The following is a 24,201-nucleotide window of genomic DNA, read 5'->3' as shown; positions in this document are numbered from 1 at the left end:
CCAAATCTCTATACATTTTAAAGGGAAAAAAAAAACTTCCCATAAATTTTATATGTTGAAAATATCATAGTATTTCATGTCCACAAAACTGTTCGAAAAGCCATCGTAAAGCATGTCAAAATATAGTTATCTTTCAAGTTGAGGCTTGTGACCCTTCCAGAAAAAAAGAAAATTTCCTGTTTGGACCTCAACAGTTAATACATTTCGCCAACCATGGATATGTTACATCTGTACATTTCATTCAAATTATATCGACATCTCAAAATTCACATAGTTCTGATTTCAAGTATATGAGCTGAGTTTCTCCTAATTAACAGGGGGACAGGTGTGACGCCTATGAGAACAGCAAAAGTGGGTATTCTAAACGAGATGTTGGGGCATTTGTGGGGTTAAAGCGGGTATTTGTTAAAAAATAAAAAAAAAAAGATGTGAGGATATTTCTCACCCGTTTGAGCTCTCCAAGCCGAGTATTTTTCAACGAGACATTGGGACATTCATGGTATTTTTTAACAAGAAGTTGGGACAACAGCGCTATTTGTGGAGACAAAGCCAGGTATGATTCAATGAGATGTTAGAATATATGCAGCAGTGTTTGTTGCGACCAAACTTTGTATTTTTTTCTACATTTCCAGTCTTATTTGTGGCAACAAAACTGGGGTGAATTTAACAGCTGTGTTTATTGCAACCAAACAGAGTAATTTTCAATGAGATGTTCGAACACTTCCACTGGATTTATGGGCACCAAATATGTTTTTTTTTTCATTGGCACGAAATATTTTCAGCAGTGTTGTGGCTGGAAATTATTGGAAAAAATATTTGCTTATTGTGACATCAAATAGCTCTTTGTTGCTGCAATGCAGAGTTAGAAAAAAACACTGCCATATGATTTACAATGCATAACTGAACTTTGACAGCAGTTAAAGCAGACATGGTGTCTACTGTGCCTTTAGAGATGGTAAGTAGCAATCTAGACATTATGCAAGTTGTAGTGAAAGGAATAAAAATGACCAAACCTTTAAAACAGAGAGCACAAGGTTTGGTTTCTTTGAAAAAGTCTGAAGTTCAAAAGTGCCCCAAAGCCAGAATCCTCCTCTGTTAATGATTGCTAGAAAACTGAATCTAACTGCGTCAAAGTTCTTCAAAGAGTCGACTGATGCTGAGGATACATGACTGGATTTCATGTGACCAAGTGTGTGCCAAGTGTCTCATTCAACACCGACGGCAATATAGATTTGAAATTGAATTTGGAAAGGTGGACACACAGTTTGAGTGTGAGAGTCCCTGTTGTATTGTTATCTGTTTGTTTATTAATATTTTTTTTATTCATTTATTTATTTATTCAGTAATTTTTCTCTTTGTTTTGTTTTTATATAGCCTTTGCACCCTCCTACTAATTAATTTTTCTTTTGAAAAATTAAGTCGAACTCAACTTGAATTGGAGCAATAGGGTCAGGAGGAGAAATCAGTAATTTACTTTAAAAAAATAAAAATGTTATTATCAAAAACCTACCAAAAAATGAGTAAACTCACCAAGTATTCCTTTCTCGCATCTTTTTGTTTGTTGTTAACACTTCCCACACACTCACACTTGAGCATCCATGAGGCTGTACTTGTGACTAAAAGTAAAATAATCACTTGCTCATGTGCTTTCGTCGAATCATGATGGTAGGGAATGATCTTGGTGTATGGACATGATTTTTTTTCTTGCTGCCCTTAAGATAAAAATGATTCAGCTCAAGTTTTCTTTAAGCAGCCTTTGTTCAGAAGCAGGAGCTCCACGCCCTTCAAAGAAGCTTTATAGTGGGAAAACCTCCTGATGCTTTGTCTCTTTGACTCCACACTCCTGATGCATTCCAGTGGTCAGGCATGTGACTGCTGATAGCTTAAGTACAGTTAAGGGGAGTCTGTATTCCACCACAAAGACAAAGCTATGGAGTGTGTTCTTATGTGTTGTACTTATTAATGTTAAACCTATTAATGAATAAGCTGTGTGCATATCATAACTTAAGAGACAGATAAACAAGTGTAACTTCCTCTCCTCAATGAATTTGAAAAATTACCATTTGTTGACAGCATTTTTTTTGAGTCCTTTCATTACTGATAAATCTTTCTTAACAGTTATACTTGAATCTCACAAATGTATTGTGTGTAGAGCATAGTCAGTTTGTTTGCTTACATGTTATGTATAAGTATATGATTTCACTGTAAATGCATGAAAATAAAACAGTTGAGCCTTGTTTTAATTATAATAATTAAAAATCAAATCCTAGGGACACATTAAAATGTTCTTGTAAATCTTGCTTTTGGGCCATTACAAAAAAAGTGGCAGTTTAAAAATCAGTGTCTGAGTCCAAACTACCTTTAAAGTATCAGATAAACATGAGAGTCCGTGCACAGAGCTGACATAAACATGGCCTCATGAGAAAACTCATGTGTGACCGCTGAGTCTTTTACACAACAAGCCCTGTGAGGTTCACTGCACTCAACAGGATTAGTGAGCAGAATTCCTGGAAGGAGTCGGATGGAATGTCTCTATAGAAATTATTTCACATTTATATCAGTAAAAAAAAAAAAAAAAAGTCAGCAAGCATGTTAGAGAAAGGGAAATCATTGCTCAGGCCCAGGGTGTATGTGATCCTAATGAATTTGACTTAATTGTTGCTTATCACAGTCATGGCGTGACATGTTATGGAAAATTGTATGTTTTGCGTGCGAAAAGCAGAATCAAAAATCAAATTAAAGACAAGATAAGATCAAATGTTGTCAAATGAAAATAAGATTTAGATTTAGCCAAAAAAAAAAAGAGGAAAAATTAAAATACGAGGAAATTACATAAATAAGCACCATGAACACAAGCTCTGTGGTGCATATAAAGATATACATGGTGCAGGTCAAATGTCAGTGGAATTTAAAATGTATTCCTTATATTTTAGCATTTTCATGTTAAATATTAGCAGCTGAATTTCATCATTATGTTTAAAAATACTGACAATTAGAACAGAGCCAGGAATTTAAGTAAACATAGTTTACTAACATTAATAAGTAAGAAGAGGTGTAGATTGAAACCCAGAACCTTGCTAACAGAAAAACATTGCACGTAAAATAACAAGACATCCTCCACTGATGGAGAATAAAAACAAGATTCCATCCACTGACCACATTTGCTGTAGTATTTTAACATTTCTGTACACGAAGATTAGCTAAGGAGCGATGTATCATTTGGCAATGATGCCACTGTTAGTCACAGCAAGTCTGCAGAATTTGACTGCTACACCACAATATTATAATACAGGGTGTGAATCCCAAATCAAGCTTTTCACACAATAATCCTGTTAAAATGTAAAAAAAGAAAAAAAAAAAAAGGAAAACAATCCCTGTGAAACCTACACCCCTGTAGGAAAGTAAGTAAAACTTATTTGTGTAACATTTTTCACAGACATAGCGTGCTTTAGTGCTTTAAAGGGGTATTAAACAATAAACAAACAACGTACAAGAAAGAAATCATAAAAGATGAAGTTACTACCTGAGTCGTGTATTTAAAAAGAGCAAAACATAATGAGAACACACAATATATAAATAAAATGAAGACCTACAGGTTACCTCAGTCATATTAAAAGATACAAAATGTTGTTTTTTATTATTTAATCATTTTGACCTTCTAAGATTATTTATTATTATTATTATTATTGTGTCGGTCGTATATTATTATTATTATACCAATAACACTGAATTAAAGAGTCGTCTGATGGACCCTTAATGAAATAATAATCATCATCATCATCATAATAATAATAGTAAAACTGCAGTGTGTTGCATAAATGTCCATGCAATGTTAAATTATCTGAACACAGTTTTTCTTATTTTCTCAGATACTTTTGCTTGAAACTTTTAAACTGATTATTGGGAATTTCCCTCACCGAAAACTGACTTCTTCAAAAATTGTGTAAATAAACAAAATCCATTATTCCTACTGAAACACAGGATGGTGCCAGAGAGCCATGAAGAAACAAGCTACCACATATAATAGCATAACAGATATGTTTGTGTGAGTAACAATTATTTTCAATGAAAGAGAGATGAGTCTACACAAAAGATATATATAATAACTGTTACCTTCTGCTGATAAATTTAAGATATTACTAGAATAACTGTCAACATATTTTTTCAATTATCTAAGAATGTTTTGAGGTGACGTCATGGAAATATTTATAACAAAAAACAAAGGAATAGTGGAAAGCACAGATTTTGGATTTGCATATCACTTAGTCGTAATAAAACTCATCTCACCTATTCATTGTCTTTTCATATGGAGTTCCTCTTCTGAGGTTCAATATAAGGATGTGCATAATAGTCCATAATGCATCTTTGAAGAGGGACAAATGAAACCATTCTGTTAATAGTCTTTCAAAGAGAATCACAGATGGAGGCGTTTATTCATTTGAAACTATCTACTTGTTACCATGTGGATGGAGAAATGCATCCATTTTCTTGGATGCTTTGTGAATATTGCACTTAACACCTAACCCACTCTGCATACTTTTTACAGGAATATGTCCTAAATAGGAGAAGGCCTTTTAAATTTTTAATTGAGCCCACTTCAGTTGCATTTACAGACAACAGAGCTCAGGGTCCTAGACACTGGTGAAAAACAGCCGATTTGCATGTTTTTCCTTGTTTTTATTTGGTGCTATTTCATTAATGATGTGTAATGTGAGGAGCCACTCGACAGCCTCTGGAGGGTCCTTGGGTTTCTTCTCAATATTCATATTACTTTTTTAAAATGACTATATACAGAATCGAATGTGTTTCCACACTTGCACATAAACTAAACTTTAAAAGAAAAAAATGAATAGACAAGAGGTCATGTAATGTTATGGTTCACTTCTGACATAGAATGTTATGTGTACACAAATAAAATTATTATAAATCAAACTGATAAAACAATATAGTCATTTTCAAAATAAAAGCTTCCTGAGTTAATTAGCTTGAAAACATGCCATGTGGTCACTTGTAAATTATATAATGTCATATAATACTTTTATGACAGCTTTCTCTAACTAACTGATTAGTTAAAGAAATACCATGGCCATAGCCATGGAGTCATCTCACTGTAACAGTACATACAGTCAAGTTACTCTGACAAATTACTGTAATGTGATGGTGGCTGTAGTTGCCAGTATCCTACCATTATTTTACAGTGATCACTACTGTTTATAACATTATAAGTATATTACAGTTTTGTTTTTTGTTTTTTTATAGTATTCTACCATAGAAAGTTTACAGTGTAAAATTGGCTCCAAGAAGCATTAGGATTAACAGTGGTTTACTGTATTTTTGAAAGACTGCACATTACTGGTTGGCAGTATTTTTACAACTTGTTACAGTGAATGTTTAAAATTATTTCAAAACTGAGATAAAACTCTGCATTTCAAAATGTCCTGGCATGCCTATTTAATTTCCACATTTGTCTCCACTTTTAAAAATTATTCTATTCCATTTTAAAACATTAAATTGCACTTTGTCTGGTTTTAAACATACAAGAAATAAATCATAGAAGATGAAGTGACAAACTGAGCCATGTATTTTTAAAAGAAGTGCACACTAAAAACACAATAAATAATTGTGATGAATATTGTGGAAAAAAAACAATTCAAGATGAAAATACAAACTGTGTAACTCTCAAAAGTTGTCTGAAAGATTTGTTTTTCTCTTTTACGTGCATGATTAAACCACAAATTTCAAGCAGATGGTTTTTAAAGAAATGCGTTATACAAATATTACCAGTAGTTGTGGTAGCATGTCTCCTTCAGCTTCACTCTGACAGTATATTGTGGTGTGTGAGGAGGAGTGATCCTGTGTACACAGAGGGGGAGATGCAGTGTCTGCAGACAATAGCAGGGGGGCAGTGTTGCTGTTTCTGGTGGCCCCGGTTCACTGCAATGACTGGTCCTAACAGTTTGCATTTCCTTCAGGATGCTCCAAGAAATATGCCATGAAATAGTCTAGGATTGGACATCTTTGTACTTTAACTGTCACCATTTCAAATCTCAACCATGCCAAGCGGTGACTGACAGTATATACAGTGGGCTGGGTGGTATGCAGCCGTATGAAATGACTAGCCTGCATAGAGTTTTAATCCTCTTTAAGACTCCTATCCATCTCCAAATTAATATCTAGGGGCCACATATCCTTCTGCACTAGTTTGTACTTGTATAACCCACTTCTCTGGCAAAGTGATCAAATTATCCGCTGGAAAATAAGATTAATAGTTATGCTGCAAACACGCTGGAGGTCAATTATTTGGGAGATTCCAATGATATACTCATTACACTATAAAGCCAATTCAAGGACAGGCAGCATGAAGAACTGTGTTGTAGATTAATATCCATTAAAGGTCAACACGCGTTCAAATTGACGAAGATGCTATCCGTTTTCATCCGTATGAAGTGCACAGTATATGGGAAACCTATAATGCTCATTACATGCGTTTAAATGAGTCTGTCCTAATTACTAATCAGTCTCTTGTACCATTAGAGATGGAAATTAGAAATACAAAACAGACCCTTGGGCATTATTCACTCAGAATATATTAGTTTCCTTTAATACTAGTGTTTGAAAATGAAAACCTTGATCTTTTAAAATATGTTAAAATGTTATTTCAAAGTCTCACTTTGTGTAACACTTTAAGAACTATTGTTTGTGACTATAACAGAGTAGTGTGATAGAATTTTGTCCATAAACAACAACAAAAACTTAACATCTGGCTTTTAAAAAAACAAAACTATACTGTTTATTTTGCTATGCCCCAATCAGAATATTGGCTAGACCCTTCAGTGATTCTTTCTTCAGTGATTCCCGCCCACCTCCCTGGCAGCTTACCGATTTACATTTGAGCATAATGCAAGCATTAGAGGAGGCACAAGGCAGCCCTGATAAGTTACAAAGTGCTCCAGGGGTAAACCTCGTAAGAGAGGGTTTGGAGTTATTTACAGCGTTCAAATCCTTCAAAAATTCATGTCTGGAGGATGAGATTGGTTTTGCAGTTGATGCTTTGCACACAAAGCAAACACAATGCATACGGAGGGTGTTTAGCCGTAAATGACCAGATGACATTAATTCTAATTGACTGATCTCATCCCATGCTTAGGACCAGTGTGTATGATACTGCTCGGGACACAAGGGTCCTGTCAAGGCACAATGTTACACACAAAGCAACAAAACAGAAACACTAAGATTGGCTTAAGGAACGAGGAACACAGAGGACTAAAAATGATTTTTAAATGCAATTTAATTTTCAATGAAGCAATACTTAAGTTGTATGGCATTTTCTATTCAAAGATATGTTTTGATTGTGCAATTCTCATAATAAGAGTGCTCAGAAATTGCAAAGGCATTACAAAGGAGGTTAAAGGCAATGGAATTCCTTCTTATCACAAATGCTTTCTGTACAGTTGTTCCATTTGAAATGCATTTAATTGCAAATAGAAAAGAAGAGAGAGAAAGCCAACAATGCGCGGGTCTGAAGCATTTTTCTCGTCTGCTTTGAGTGAGCGTATTCAAATCTAAGCGGGCAGACAATGAAGGAAAGGAATCGTGCTCTGAATAGCCTCTCTCTCTCTCTCTCTCTCTCTCCTTTTCATTCCCAGGCCAATTCACAGCCTTCCTCTCCTCTGCTGTTAGGGGCGGGCTTTCCACTCACAGCTCAAACTTCCTCTGTAGAACAACACATGCACCTGATAGCAGTAGCCGCACACATGTAGTCACTATTCATCGTGTCACCCTGAGAGACCTGCGTGGGGTCTTTTGTAAATATGACTCCATATATGAGTCCAGAGCTGTTCAGCCACTTGTTTGACAAGGATGCCATTCCTTGCTCCCGTCAGCCTCTGCCAGGCCCTTCCTCTAAAGCCATGGCCAAGCCTTGACCCGGGATCCCTCTCCCCACTCGTTCCACTGAGGGGAGGAGCATCTGGGGATCATGGGGCACAAAGTGCTTGAAGCCTGTGTCTTTGTTGGGGCAAGCAGGGAGAGAGCACCCCCAGCAGATATGCTGACAGTCTCATGGGAGCAAGAGAAGAAGTTGAAGCAAGAAAGTGCACCCTTCAAACTTTCCAGTGCAGTGCTAGGAATTCTATTTTTTCTCAACAAAGATTTATACATATTTATACAAGCCCAAATACTGATAGGAAGGTGGTAGAAAAAAATCTTGGAATTGCAGAGGTAAACTATATGTAAATGCCATAAAGTAATAGACTTGTAGTGCAAATCACACCATTTTATCTTTAATTTTGCTTTCGTACCCTCCCCACTCCCCCCCCCATCCTCTTTCCTCTGGCTTAAAGGTGCATCAGAGATATGCATTTAAGCATATTCAGAACACGGGGCGTGAAATTAAATGTGTGGCAGAGTGAGAAAAATATACAGACGCTGGAGATGCCTTAAAAATAGTCATTTATGCAGATGGAGAGGAGTGAAATCATTTGCAATGGGATGACCCTCTCTCCAAGCATTTCTCCCCTCACTGTTCTTTCCTAATCTTGCACTGTATCTTCATTTTTCATTGAACTCGCCAGTTTGCTGCTAAGCAGCCTTGTAGATAAGGCAAAGTGCTAAAAGGAGACGACAGAAGGAGCTCAGTGGGCCCGTTTCTATTGCACTTTCACCCAAGGCAATGGGCAGAATTTAACGGATTCCTTCCAACATATGTTTTTGCCAGATAAGTAAACAGTGTGTGTCGGAAATGAAAAAAAAGCATTTGCAATTTAATGACATTACAGCTCCCAGCTTAGCCCGCCGTGCTGCGAGGCGAGGAGCAGAGAAAGGGGAGAGCGGAAGAATGGAACCGGGTGTCATCAATGTTTTTTTTTTCTTTTCCCTTGCAAGAAGCAGCACTGAATTCTTCTTATTCTTTTCAAACCCCTTCCCTTCTCCATCCCTTCCTGCTATTTTGTTCTCTTGCCCATAGTTTCCTCGCCTTTGTCGGAATGAAATTATCTATTATTTTATTCAGAAAACTTGCCATCCCCTGCCATTCTACCCTCTCCAACATCTGATTCTCTCAGATTTTCTGAGCTAAAAAAAACACATCTACCCTGGCCATGGGTGCTCTCTCTCTCTTTCTCTCTCTCCCTCTCTCCTCCACCCTCCTTACCCTCCTTTGTCTGGCTTCATCAAAGTGCAATAGATGCTTGGCACAATAAAGAATAGCAAGCCTCCATGTTGTCATAACGTTCAGAGCTAATGTGAGGACCAGCAGTAGGTGATGAGTTGGAGAGAGAATCGCCTCAGAGTCTAAATTTCAGTGGCAGTAAACGATCCATCCATCCTATGTGAAACTCAGTGATTTTCCTCTTTTCTCCCTGCCGGCTGTCAGGCAGCTGCCTTATTATAGAAGGCTAATTGTGCAGGAAAGCAGATTATGAGAGTGGTAGGATGTACTCCTTGACCATGTGCTAATGTGATGACAAGTTTGGGGACCCTCTAAGCAAAAGGCGTCGCACGCCAGGGCACTTTTGGCACTGGCTATAATCTGCCTTTGGTATTAACTCAGCAAACCGGCTTGTTTGAGTATGGATCAATCGCTCGCTCATTATTTTTACAAGAAAGCTTTATATTCAAGGCGCTTTCCTGGTGTTGATCTCTCATTAACCATGCTATGTAAATGCACTGGCAATCCCTGTGTAAGGGATACGTCACCCCAGGGCCCAGGCTTGCAGAAGCATGTTAAGGAGAAGAAGGGGCAGGAAATTTGGGTCAGTTGCCTTCGCCAAAACTTGAATTTCAGGTTTTGCTTAAAGCCCCCTGCTCAGCTTTTCTCTTTTAATGTGTTTTTGTTTGGTGATGTTATGTTTTAAATGTCAGCCCCGGAGCTGTCCAGCAATTTAGGAGGCACAAAAAGCCCTGTCTCAGTATCGCTTCCAAGTGTTCATGTTACCTCTGTAATCGCTGCTGGCTGCAACATTACACACACTCCATTCACTCATGGTCTTTTATCACCTCTGAGTGTATTGACTGTACAGGTAAAAGGTTAGATAGGGTCAGAACCAGGTGATAATATTACAGGACAAACAGAAACGCCTGATTTGCCGCATTGAGTGGTGATACGTAGTTATTAGCCACCTGCCACTAAACTAACTTATTTATCTGAGCAGAAAGGACCTGACATGTGACACTGAATCTTAAATCTGCATGAATTGAATTAGCTGTCAGGATGCATTGTGCATCAAATTAAGAGGGAAATATTTCAACTTGTTTACTCATTTCTTACATGCATATACAAACATCCAACAATCCATGGTGCTCCGACATCTGTTTGCCTGACAAGAGATCATGATGCACGTGGTATGAGAAATAGAGGATTCTGCCATATTTGGCTTCAATGTGCGCTGGCACGGTGAATGACGCAACAGGAAAATGAACCTGACAGCAGCAGGCAACGGCTCGGCATTTCCTTTGCGCCCTACATACATAAATCTCTTATTATTGCTGTGTTAGCTATGTGTATTTTTACACCTGTCTGCACTAATATCAAAGTGCAGAGGTCTGCTTTTAGACATTCAAGTTCATTTGTGTCTCCTGTGAGAGTTTGTATGGGTGCCATCCCTTTGCTGCTATTCCCAGGTTTCATTCCTTTTTGAAAGGGACTGTCAAAGGGCACTGTTCCACTTGACCTATTTTATTTTGCACACAAACAACTTCAGTGTGCTTGCATTAAAAGTGCTGAAAGTTCCAGACTTTTCCATACATCTGTCACATTATTATTATACCAGGAGTCTTCAATATTTTTCAGGCCAAGGACCATTTATCATCTGGATCTTCAATAGAGGGTCTGCAACCCCCAGTGCAGGGATGGCCAAGCTACTGCCAGTGGGCTCACTGGAGTCAGCTGCCAATGTTTAAATTAAATGGCCAGCGGCACATTTTTAAAACTAAACTAGAATATGGCTTGAGAATATTACTAATGATTCCACTGTACCTCTTACAGTCTAGTTTAAACACAATGTCGCTGTCATCTTGAACAACTACGACTGGCAAGTCCTGCCATTGCACTTATAATTTGAACACCAGATATCACTTCACAGACAATAATTGATTGCTAGTTACCTGAGTACACCTGGTGGTGGATCTGAAAAGATGGAGGTGAGAGAATTAAATTTTGGCACACCAGTTAATTTAACAAATGTTAAACTGTTTAGTAGTGTTGTGTAGTCATTTTGATTTGAAATATGAATTATCTATGGTAAATAAGATTTTCTGGTCTCGAAACTGATTTTCAGCCTGTAAAACTGGTTGAAAATTATGCATTTGCTGTTGTTATGCCTGTGTCTCCTTTTAATTTTCTGCATTGCCCACAATCAAAAACATTTGGCCACACCTGCCCTAGAGTTACTATACAGGGGGGCTGCGAAACTACTGCTTGATCATTTTATTTAAATGATAATTTAAGGTTGTCTGATTTTTTGTTTGTTTGGTTGTTTGTTTAAAAAATAAAACATGTAACACAGATTTACAAAAAATCCAACATATTATTACTGAAGATAAATTGTGCTATTAATTAGGGGGTTTCAAAACCTCTAGAGTGTCCTCTGAGTTCCTGCAGGGGTGGCTGAAAATTTAAGTTTTTTTTTGTTGTTTTTTCCAAAAATTAAAATGTGTTTGTAAAAAACACATAAACATGAACCTAATTAGCAAATATAAGTTTGCTTATTCATGAAACCCATTTAATTAACAGTACCCAACATTAATGATGATGAACTGTTACCAATTCGTCCTTGTGCAATCATGGGAGTTAGCTAATGATAAATCACTGTGCGGCACCTTTTCTTGTTTTTACTGTTCAGCACTCATCCATAACTTTGAGGTGAACTAATTCCAAGTGTACAAACATTTTTGTGAGCCACAACAGATCGTTTTGCATCTTTTGGCATAGACTTACTGTCTACCTCAGAAACCACCAGTGAGGAGGTAATGCAACTAGCCATGCTAAAATTGCCTCTGACCTCTCATCTACAGAAAAGCACAAACAAGAGAGGGCATTAAAATATCCAGAGAATAATATCACCTCTGTTTTATACAATATATGTAGTTGTGGTCCCTGTTATGTCTCTCTTTCATCTAAAGGGTCCTTGATCTGAAAAACATTGAAGACCCCTGCCTTAGCTAAGAATAATGCTGGCAATTGGCCAGTATGGTTCAGCAGAATGTTAGCTCACTAGTTCACACCCCTGTTATGGATAGGGGCCGCACAGTAAAAAAGAAAAAAGTGCCGCCATATACTGTCAAAATATTGGACTACCATGACATCACCCACTGGTTTATGGACTCCAGTTTTGAAGCTTCAAGTTTGGCATTTTGGCCATTGCCATCTCGATGTTTTTGGAGCCAGAAGTGATATTATAGGCCTATATACATGTATATATACTGTACATATCCTATTTGGACGCAAGGTTGGACCTGTAAAGGAGTGAGGGGTGGATCTGACTGAGAAGCCGAGGATACAATCAACAAACGGCCTTTCAGTCAAAGCAGTCTCACCTTTTGTTAATTATATGTAACTTTAAGCCCAAAATGTAAATGAGTGAGTTATAGAAAAATTCAGCCCTCGTGCAGATGTCATGAATGTTGAAATTAGCCATAAGGACCAAAACCTTTTTTTGTCCCTGGCTGTAAAAATGGATATTTCTGCTGTAAAGTTGAGCATTTTAGCATGAATATCTATAGGGATGGATGACTTTGTGAGCCAGCCTCAAGTGGCCGTTTAAAGAACTGCAGTTTTGGCACTTTATGTTGGCTTCATGTTTCAGCCCTGGAGGTTGCTGCTTGGGTGCCGCTCAGTGATTTAGTGTTAGCTAGCTCACATGATTGCACAAGGACGCATGGCTAACAGTCTGCTTACCATTAAATGGGTTTAATAAACAGGCTGATTTATCTTTGCATATAATGAGTTGGGTTCATGTTGTTGTGTATTTTCAGGTACATTTTAATTTTTGAAAAACAAAAATTAAATTGTCAAAAATAATTTTACACCTCCCTTTTTTTTACAGATGCCCTGACTCAGGATTTATAGCATACTAATAATTCTATTGGTAACTTGGGCAGCTATTTGCTTTGCAGAAGAAGAGGCTGAATACAACCATGTATCTTACATGTGGAACAATAAAGGGAAAAATGTAGAGAGGAGGACCTCTCAGTGGCTCAAAATAGAGAGACAGAGAGAGACAGAGATGTCTCTCTGTCTGCAGGTACTTCAGCAGCTTCTAGCCTTGTAACATTTTTGTTAGCAGCACAGTGAGAGTGAAGGCCAGACTTTTGATTGCTTTTCCTGTTTCACATCCCTTTATAGATCCATTTTCTTCCCACACACAAGCAAACAAAGAAAGTATAAATACAATGTTCAAAAGCCATTACCTTCAATGTAACCCTTTTTGTGGTAACAAAGAACATTGAACATTTTCACTACACAATATAACCTGGAACAGCATGATGATGTGGCTAAAGAGTACAAGATGCCTGACGGACCCCTGCATGTGATGTGTGGTAGGACCATTCATAATAGATTTGTTCTGAGGACCTTCACATTACTTCACAATTAAGGTATGAAGTCATGCTCCTTCATCAGTATAACTAATGGTACGTTTCATGAACCAGCCATGTTCTGAGATTAAAGACGTGTTGGATTTTCTGCTGAATATGATAAGGTGCCCGTACAAATTATTGCTTTGCTGTCATCGAGGTATATGCACTTGCATTCTTTATATCGTCATTACCGAGGCATCTATATGGTTGTTCCAGTGCATTACACCATGGCTGCAGAACTGTGTGTGTGAAGGAAAGCAGCAAGACATGAGATAAATGTCAGCTCTATTAAACACTACTACACCTGATGCTTTAAAAATCAATAACGTAAACAGCTACAGAGAAATCACTGTCTGCAAACAGACAAACATGGGTGTAGATTTGGGGTGGGGGGACAGGGGATACATCCGTCTTAATATTTAGAAAATGTGCATCTGTCCCCACCAATTAACCCTTAAAACCCTGTGTAAATTGGCTTGAGTTCTTTCAAAAACATGGAATAAAGGGCAATGAGCAACATGGTAAGAAATGTTCCACAAACTGACAGAAATGAGTGAATTTAGCAAATTATTTTGAAAAAGTTGAAATTGTCTATGGAAAAAACTATATCTGTAATTATCACACACAGAGATTTTAAATTATGTTACAAATGTATTCGAATTTTTAAGCACTTTTCCAGTTTGTTTCCTTGTTTGGGTTGTTTTTTTTTACTTTTGTTTTTGTTGTGTTTTTGTACCATTTTCATGCTGTTTTCTTGTGGTTTTTAGTAAATTATTGCTCATTTTTGGGTCGTCTCTTCTTTTGTTACCTTCTTGCCGTGTTTTTAAAAGAAATCAAGCCAATTTGCGCAGGTTTCAAAGGGTTAAAATATGAGGTAGCAGGGGACTTTTATTTTGAAAAAAATAAACATTTACACCATATATTGTAGAGGAAAAAAAGGCATAAATTGGTGCATAAAAATTCACCATAATGCAGGAAATTATTTGTTTGGTGCGCAAAATTTTTCTGCTGAAGGACCCCCCCTCGTATGTGTCCCCCTGATGTTGAAACGAAACCTCCGTCCTTGCTAACAGAAAAGCACTGCACGCAGAATGACAAGCCGCCCTCCACTGACAGGGACCAAATCCGAGTTTCCATCCACTGAGCCCATTCTCCATAGTATTCCAACATTTCCGTACACAAAGATTAGCTATGGATCGACATATCATTTGGCAATGATCTATTTTGCCACTGTTAATTACAACAAGTCTACAGAATTTGACTGCTAAACCACGATATCACAATACAGGGTGTGAATCCCAAATCAAGCTTTGCACACCATAATCCTGTTAAAATGTAATAAATAATCCCTGTGAATTAATGTTGGCAATATTTCATTTTAATAAGTTCTTGAAAAAAAATTTGAGAGAGAGAGGGGGAAACTGATGGCATTACAGTTCACTTTAAGTGTGGTTGTGAGTGTGCAGGAGGAAATCATTCCTTCTCATTAAAGGTGCAATCTTCGAGCCCCCCAGATCTTTGTTGTAATAACTGGGGAAAATAATCTCTTTTATTGATAGGCACATGTAGCAGAGAGTATGCCAACTGACAGGTACTTATCTTTCGCCTGTGTCCTGTGTTATAGAAAGATATAATTCTTTGTGACTGCTCCTCGGGGCATCAGCTCTTCAACTTCATTATTTCTACTTATGATAGATATATTTTTTTCCTTGAAAACCTGAGAATTAATACGAGAGCCAGCAATCTCTGCCAGCGGTCATTTGGAAATGGAACAAAAAATGTCATGTCAGTTTTAAGAACATTTTTTAAGGCTGCTCACTGACATTATTCTAATTTATTGATGGATTCATAGAGTAATCCTATGCCTCATGTTTTGGGTTATTAACTTAATGATTTCAGTGACTACCTAGCAGCTATAGGATCTTTTGAAAAAGTCTAATCGCATCAAAAATTCAATTGTGTCACCTAAAACATCTGTGCTCCTTTATGTCCCACAAGTGCAAATATGTGTGCTTGTCTATGGTATTCTCATATATTTCAAACCAGCCTTTGTAATGTCTAAACATGGCTTGCAAAATATTGCTCCTTCCTATAATACTGAATACAAATGTAAACTTATTAGTGCAGTGAGTTACTTTAGACAGCAGTGGGAGCTTTAGAGTCTCCTTTTCACTTATCACATTTCCCTCTGTTTTAAATCTGACTCGGATGAAACACCCTCATGTTGGTCTTTGTAACACCCATCAAAAATGCTTTTGTCTTGTGTGTGCAGGAAGACTACAGATTATTGTGTTTACATATATATTTCAAAATATACATTGTCCATTAACTTCAACAGTCTGATGAAAAAAAATGTGTTTTGACATTGACTTCACTTTGTTTTGGGGGTGGGGGGGTCCAGAGATCCCACTGCTATGTATATGTCAAAAAGTAATATTAAAGATTGCTCAATCCTTTTTTTAAATTATTATTATTAATGCTTTTATTTACTTCTGACCCATTAAAACCATGTGGAAAAATATCAAAAACCATATCTCTTCCTTTTGTCGAAAACAAGGATTGAACTTTTGATGAGGAGAAAACAATACAGAAATTGTATCATTTTATGTAATATATGTGTAATGTATTAAGGATTTCTTCTGAAGAAAAAAACAGGGATTGTTGCACTTGGTCAAAAAAATAGGTGTTGGTGACCATTTAAAAAAAATATATCTTGTGCTCTTCACAGATATGTCATCACATAGAAACAAAAACAATTACTTTTACTTTGTGTGGAAGTTAATGGTATAGGTCGGCAGTCTGAAAAGCATCCGAGGCGCTCTGATTGCAAGTAAAAATCCTTTCTTAATACATGGACGCAGGGGTGTAGCATAAAAAACTCTGTCCTGTACAGAAGCAAGTCTCTGCAGGCCCCCTCGCCCTTCCTAACTTGATCCATGTCAGTTTAACACACCTTTTAAATTTTTTTAATTTATTTTTTACATTAGTTTGCCTTCTTTTTCTTTTCTCAGAACCCCATTTTCTGTTTCTCGGGTAAAAACATGACAGTCTGCGTTGGTGCTCCAGCAACATAAGCAGTCACTCGGCTCTAGCTGCATTTCGAGACAAATCCTAGGGCAGGGGTGCATTAAAGTATTTGTGTCTTAAAGGGGTGAGAGGGCCCTCAGAGAACTTTCACTATTTTTTTTTTTTATAAAAAGTTCAGTCTTTATATTGATTTATTAAGCCACGTTTGATTTAGTAATGACACTAACTAATTAGAAATAAAACTGCAAACAAAACCAAACTCTTCATGCCAGGCTTTGTGAGCCCCCCCTCCCATTGGGGCCCTGGTTAATCAGTCCCACCCAAATAAGACGCCCCTGCATGGATGACCAGTGTGTTGATACTCTGATGAAGACGGTTTCAGTCAAAATGTGTTGGTCATCGTGTATTAAGATTTTGGGTTTTTTTTTACTTACAATCAAAGTGCCTCATACTGACAACTTATATCATGGGCTTCTACATTAAGTAAGCTAAACAGTCATTTATGCTTACACATATTTCTTTTGTTTGCCAAAAAGTCACTGACATACAGAAAAATGTACAGTATGTTATCCTACATAGCAATTTATATTTGCAGTTATGCCAAAACTCGCTGTGAGACCTCATATGAACAAACTGTTAAAAATCTGCAAAAACAGAAATATAGACTACTGTATTAATATATGTAAAAGGCTACTGACGGGTGTTCATGAACGCACATATTTAGGATTTTGTAGAGAGATTTCTGCACAAAAAGAACAGATATAGAGCACATTTTACAGCTGAGACTACGACGAGAATTAATATCTTCATTTTTGTTGCAGACTTTTGAAACATGTCATCTCAAAAAAAAAAAATGTCAGAAAATTAGGGAAAAATATGACAAGCTGATGAAGCAATATGTTTTTGTTTTTTTTCTTTCAATAGATTTAAATCATATGCAGTGTCCAAAAACAGCTTATTCTCACATCAGCACTGCATGTTTCCACGCCGAGAGTGAGATTTCATCAGCTACGATCAGCGTCTAAATATTAAAGACATTTTCTACTGATACAAGAAGTGTTCTTAAATGCATTTAACATGGCGTGATAAATAACAGCAGGGCTATGATATTGCTGCTATCACTCGGGGATGCCAAACAATCTGGTAGACAACTATAAGGGCAGTTCACTCGTCTCACCTGCAAAACTCATGATTATACCTCAACCCCCAACCCATCACCCCCCTGCCTCCACCCACCTGCCCCCAACCTAATTCAAGCGTTGCCTCTCTGAACTCCAGCAGGGGTCCATCGACTTATTGCATTATGTACTCTTAAACAAACTTGGACTTCTTAAAAGCAGAGTCAGACTTCAGAGGCTGTGTGGCATGTTTATAGGGATGGACTGTACAGTACACAGAGATTTCTCATTTCTCCCGGTGACCTTGGGCACAGTGACATGTACGGTTTTGAGGCTTTGATTTGCCACGTCGAGGGGTTGCGGAAAAGGTGCAATGCAAGATAATTTTGGCATTTTTTCCCTCCTGGGAGCATAGAGAAGTAAGAAATACAGCACTTCATACTCTGGAGATTACAGGTAATATGGCACACAGCCTTCATAAACATTCTTGACCCAACCTGATGATGGAGATATTGCTTCAGGAGAGACTTTTCACACTTTGATTTGCCTAAAATGAGATGGAGAAGTCAGTGATCAAGACTCTTTGAGGTTCCTCACAGAGAAGCCAGCAACTGGTTTTATATCTCCCAGCGTTACACACAGCACATATACACACACGCACACACTATGACAACCAGGTGAGCTAGAACTCCTGCAAACAAATAGAGGAAAATATCCTCAAAGAGATGATATTAATGTATTATTCATGCCAGGAAAAAAAAAAGATCCATCTCAAGCCATTGAAGCCAGGTGATAATCCACATGCTTGTAGGGCAGCCCTGGGCGAATTAGGGATGAGGAAACCATTGTACGTCCCTCTAAGGTCAACATGGTTGAACCGGTGATACATATGTATGTTAATTTGCCTAATCTCACTTCTACAAATGTCTTACAGGCACATAAAGGGTTTAACACTAAAACATAATGATATCAGGGCATCAGATGGGGGGCTTATGAAAACATGAGGCGGCCAAATCTTCTGTAGAAGTCTTTTTATCAGCTGTCAGTGTAGCTAAATACCAAGGCAAGTGTTGCCAGAATTTAAATGTTCTTATTATAATATGAACTAACTTTCTAAATTATTATTATCTGCATTATATCTTAAAACACACATGGCGTTTGAATGAGTGTGTTAAATTTAAAATATTTTATCCTCAGCCTGCTCTGCATATTGTACCTTAAAATAATATAAGTAAAGGTTTAATTAACACTGTTATCATTTCTGAACCGAACTTCCTGTTTGTCCTAAATTTAACAGACACCAGTGTAACTAATATTAATACACAGGCTGCTTCTGAGTCTTTATCTCACATAAACACTCACTAAAGATATAACTCTACGAAATGCCACTGAAAAAAAAGGCATTCAAACTAACACATGACTGCTCCTACAGAAGCTGACTAGCTTTGTTTCAGGGTGTTAAATTGAATAAAGTCGTCTCTTAAAGTCTTCTTTTCGCTGCTTGAGTTTATCTGCCAAGCGTTCACATTGTTCAGCACCTTCACAGCTTTTAAACATCAGGGCCAAATGCTTATCACATTGTAGCCATTTACACCCATCATCTATTTAACCAAACTTATTCTCACTATCTAGTTAGTTAGGTTGAGAATATTTAGTTAAGTGGACCACACCTACATTAATTTTAAATATGTTGTGCCTTAATTATAAAAACCTATTTAGTTATTATTCAGTTATTTAATTTGAGATGAGTAAAGAAAGTTGAACTCAAAGGGTGAAACCCAAAGTCATTAGGGTAATAATTTAATTTAGTTTTTTTTAACAATATTTTTTTTTAAATGATCTTATCCTTATAATAAAAAAACATATCTTACACTACCTCTGATTTACTGAGGATCTTGGACTAAAGATTGAAAAACATTTATAAGAAAAAGTTTTCCCCCACTTATTTCCATAGTTGCATCTCCACCTTTCCCATTCAGTCCCCGTCTTAGACAGAAAAAAAAAACATAGGCTATCTATTCAAAAGGCATTTAGTCCATTTCTTTCTTGGCCGGTAAACCTATTCATCAATTGTTCTGGCTTGTAGATTGCATTCTAATGCTAATCTAGCGTGTTAAATATCTTTTTGTTCCCCTTTCACCGTTTTGTCATTCAGTTTATCCAGTTTTGGCCACCCATTTTATTTATTTATGCGCCTGCTTCTATTCATGCGCTCATGTATTTTTTATTATGTTGTTTCACTGTCATGCAGTGTCAACTCACTCTATTCAATGTGGGCTACTTGAAGGGCTTGGAGGGACAAAGCGTGTACACATTGCAGTGCTATTCACTCCGGCCAGCTGGATCGGCTGAAAAAAACCTTGTGAAAAGAAATCCTCCACAACGGACACAGAAGAAGTGCACAATGCTAACAGTTTTCCAAATACCACTGATTGCTTTCATCACAATGAGGGAAAGCAGCCGCTTTTGCTGAGCTCCACTTCAACAAACAACACTCTCACAAAACCTCCCAACCCACGTTTTGTTCCCAGACAAAACCTCCTCGACCGTCTAAACGCTCCCAGAGCAGAAAAAAAAGTTCTTTCAGCTTTCTTCTCTTTTTCCTTAAGAAAAAAGAATATAATAAAAAAGGCCAGAGAAAGAGAAAGAAATGGCCACTGAACTCGTAATGCAAGTTCTTTTTACAGACATGACGACCTTCTGTGTTTTGATCACACAGCTCTGGCTTGCCCTATTTTTGTCCCTCAGAAAAACAAAATTACACATTATTCAGTTTTGTGGCATAAAAAAAATAACAGTAAAAAAATTCAATACAAAATAAAACTGCACACGCTTGGCCTCAAAGTCTGTTAAATTCTTCTGTTAAAAATAATATTTTTTTAAAAATTGCTTTTTTTTTCCTCCACACTGTAAATGAAACACGAGGTCACTTTGCGCGTTATTTTCGGGGCCAAGAAGGAAGTTCCGTGGAGAGAAGTGATCGGGGTGTCACAATGGAGAACATAGTGGTGAAAGGGTTTAATTAACCGTGACGGAGATAATTATCCCTGGACTGTCCAAATTAGTTTTGCATAATCGCTCTGATCCTTATGAATTAATCTCTCGGTGTAACCTAGGAGGGGCAGTTTTCTTGAACAACATACATTACACGTTAGAGATCTGATATGACTTCAAATATGATGCGGTCAATAACACACACACACACCTGCCACACACACACACGAAAGCATATAGGGCAGGTGATCAGCTTTTTCATTCATATTAAATGTGTTTTTGTTTTTGCGCACACACACTCAGCTCAGGTTTAAGCCTCAAAGACGAGCTTGTTCTGCAGCCTAAAGGCACCCTCTCTCTTTTTTTCTGTCCCTGCATGGGAAAAGACAAGCTCAGAGTACCACACAGTTTTATCTTCCCTCCTATTCACGATTAAAATTGTGATAAATAAGGTTTTGGCTCCTGATTACAATGGGCTGATTTAGATTCCCCCCCAGTAATGCCATTGAAAACGCGGACAAAAGCGGCCTTTGGAGGATACCTTACACTTCACCTGGACTGAGGAGCAGGAAGAAAAAAAAAGAAAAAGAAAAGATAACAATCTTGTTCATCTCATCAAGAACTACAGCCGCTATTCCCTTCCGTTTAATCCGAATACGCTTTATTGTAGTCCTTTTGCTCAACAAGTGAACAGTAGCAATAGGTTGAAGTACATAACGGAGGTTAAAGAAAAACACAAAACATACAAATTCCATAAGAGTTAGTTAAAAATGTTTTTTTTCTGCTGCACATGATACGAGGAGTGGGGGGTGAGGGATGCATAAACTTCCACCTGCGTTTAATTTTTTGGAGGGGAGGGAAAAAAAGGGTTTGAGGAATCAAACCACCTTCAAAATAAATTACATCCTCTACGTTTCATGTGCAAATATTACAGAACTAGTCTTGTCCTTTTTAAAATTGTCTGGGGGTCACCATAGATTCCACTAAACAATAAATATTACAGACATCTATAAAACGGTTTAAAAACTCAAAATATACACCGCATCTCAAGTGAAATGCCTGGCCCCTATCTCAAACACTAAGCCTATAACGGCAAATAAACTAGAGTCATTTTTATCTGTACACATTTACAGTCATTCAAGAAGGGGAGAAATGTTGTGATAAATCCTCCCTGATCCATGAATTACCAACCCATTAGCCTTCAACTGATCTGAGAGGATTAATATGCTCGTTGAATATGCTGCCCTTGATTCCAACAGGTTAGTCTATGCAGGTGCAACTTGCAAAAAGATAGAAATACCTTTTTCAAAATGGGGTTTTCACAAATTGCTCTGTGCATTTGTGCCATCCTTTTAGTCCTTCGCCTCTGGGCTGTGAGAGGTGATGGCTGCGTAATAATAGATTAGAGAGTTCTCTAAATAAGCATTACCTTAGATAAAGGCATTTATCAATATACATACACATGTGATATCTGAGACGACGAGCACTTCATCACATGTACAAGTTTGTGCATGCATAATAAAACTCTTGCATGAATAGCTTTTTTTTGTTTGTTTGTTTTTGTTTTTCACAGTTTCTCAGAAGTCCACAGCGGGCCTTATCATAACGCTGCAGCGTATGCAGGGTACGGTTCAAGTTGAGGTTTTCCCATCCCGGGGAGCAGGATGTATGCTAAGGGCGGCTGGAGTCCTGCTGAGGGCCAGCCCGTACAGTTACAAGGGATCATGTAGCCTGGGTTTCCCGGGGACGGGTGTGAGTGAGTGTGGGTGTGCGTCCCGCCGCTGACGCTGCCAGTCCCGGTGAAAGCCGTGGCGCCTCCCGGTGGGTAGCCCAGCGGGGACGCGTAAGGAAACGAAGGTGGGGAGAGCTCAGTCATCTTGGATCCCAGGTCGAAAAAGGAATATGGGTTCGCAGACATGGACGGGTTGAAGAATACCCTGGCTGCTGCGGCCGCCGCAGCCGCTGCAGCCTTATCAGGGTTCCCAATGATGGACTCGGAAAGTGCTCCAGCGGAAAGCCCGTTAACTTTGAGCGCGTCGTGCTCCCCGAGATTGTAGGGCACCGGGAAAGAAAACTTATCTTTCTTCATCAGAGTCTTGGGCTTCCGCCTCGGTCTGTATTTATAGTCTGGGTGTTCCTTCATGTGCATCGCTCGCAGTCGTTTGGCTTCGTCGATGAATGGCCTTTTCTCAGACTCGGTGAGAAGTTTCCACTCCGCTCCTAATCTCTTGCTGATCTCGGAGTTGTGCATTTTCGGGTTCTCCTGAGCCATTTTTCTGCGCTGGGCTCTGGACCAAACCATGAAAGCATTCATCGGGCGTTTGACGTGATCCATTGGTTTAGACATGTTGGCACAAACTCTAGCTGGAAAAATAATAATAATAATACCATGAAAAATAAGCTCAAGTAGAACTAACTTCAAAAACAAAAACAAGGAGTTTATCATTAAAAAAAAAGTTAACAATACATTTTGATGCAGCTCATGTATTGGCTACTTACTTAAGACTTCAGTTCTTCATCCCACCGATGGATATCTTCAGTAAAGTACAAGTGGCAGCCTCCTTATGAATGCTCTACTTATGTTTTCTGCTTCATGGTGGCATCCGCCACTGATACGCCGTTAGCAAAGAAGAGTAGAAGAAGAAAAAATCCGCTGTCTTGTTTTCCTCTTGTCGCCTGAGACTGTCAACCACCACTCAGCAGCAGCAGCAGCGTTTACGCAAGTGGATGAGAACTCCCGCTTGCCCCATGTGAAATACAGGATTGTGTGGCAGGTAGTGAAAGTGCCACTGGCGCATGCGCAATGGACACCGAGCGCGCAGACGGACTTGATTTTTTGAAGAAAAAAAAAAACCCACCCTGTTTGAAACGCATCTCCTATTATATATCTTTATTTATTATGTGAGAGTGTGTTTGTCCTCGGTGCTGTTGCGACTCATTAGTTTCATATTCTGAACCACATATTAATTCCAATGATCAGAATTGTTCGGCTGAATTAAAGTAATTAAACTTAAAAAAAAACAAAAAAAAAAAACTTACGGATACACCTGAGATACCTGAGGGTGGCAGCATGTATGAGCCTCTCACCGAGACACATTTCTGCAGCAGACAGGTGCATGTTGAATCAAACATTTGAGGAAGAAGAAGAAGAAGAAAAAGAAGAAAAAAGCGCGCTCCCTCTCTCTTTTATTTACATTTATCTTTACACGCCTAATCGCCTCTTCCTCCCTGTCCCATTTGTTTAATTGACAATCAAATCAGCTTGGTGTCACTCAACTTTCTCACCTTTCATCCTCACCCTTGTGTCTCCCTTCCCCTTCCCTTCCCCATGGGTGGCACTGCCATTGAAAAAGTAGTGTGTTAGACGACAAGAGAGGTAAAGAATGTCTTCTTTAATTTTCTGATATTGTGGCATTTTGTCGTAAATACGCAAATGCCGAGGAGGTCTCAAGTGTTTCTAATCGCGCTTGGTGAAAATTAATTACTT

The 24,201-nt window shown here is 38.1% G+C and overlaps 1 protein-coding gene across 1 annotated transcript; it reads right to left on the bottom strand.

Annotated features, from left to right (window-relative positions):
* Positions 1-21,353: 21,353 nt before the first annotated feature.
* sox21b (SRY-box transcription factor 21b) lies at positions 21,354-23,419 on the bottom strand. The gene is made up of 2 exons (XM_042495241.1): positions 23,214-23,419; positions 21,354-23,078 (listed from the first exon to the last, which is right to left on the bottom strand). The coding sequence occupies exon 2, from the start codon at positions 23,059-23,061 to the stop codon at positions 22,315-22,317; it is 747 nt and encodes a 248-aa protein (XP_042351175.1). The 5' UTR covers positions 23,062-23,078; positions 23,214-23,419; the 3' UTR covers positions 21,354-22,314.
* Positions 23,420-24,201: the final 782 nt, after the last annotated feature.

Source organism: Plectropomus leopardus, chromosome 10 (assembly GCF_008729295.1).
Source record: "Plectropomus leopardus isolate mb chromosome 10, YSFRI_Pleo_2.0, whole genome shotgun sequence".
Lineage (NCBI taxonomy): Eukaryota > Metazoa > Chordata > Actinopteri > Perciformes > Serranidae > Plectropomus > Plectropomus leopardus.
Note: the sequence above shows the minus strand (reverse complement) of the source record. Positions and strands in the feature narration are given on the sequence as shown.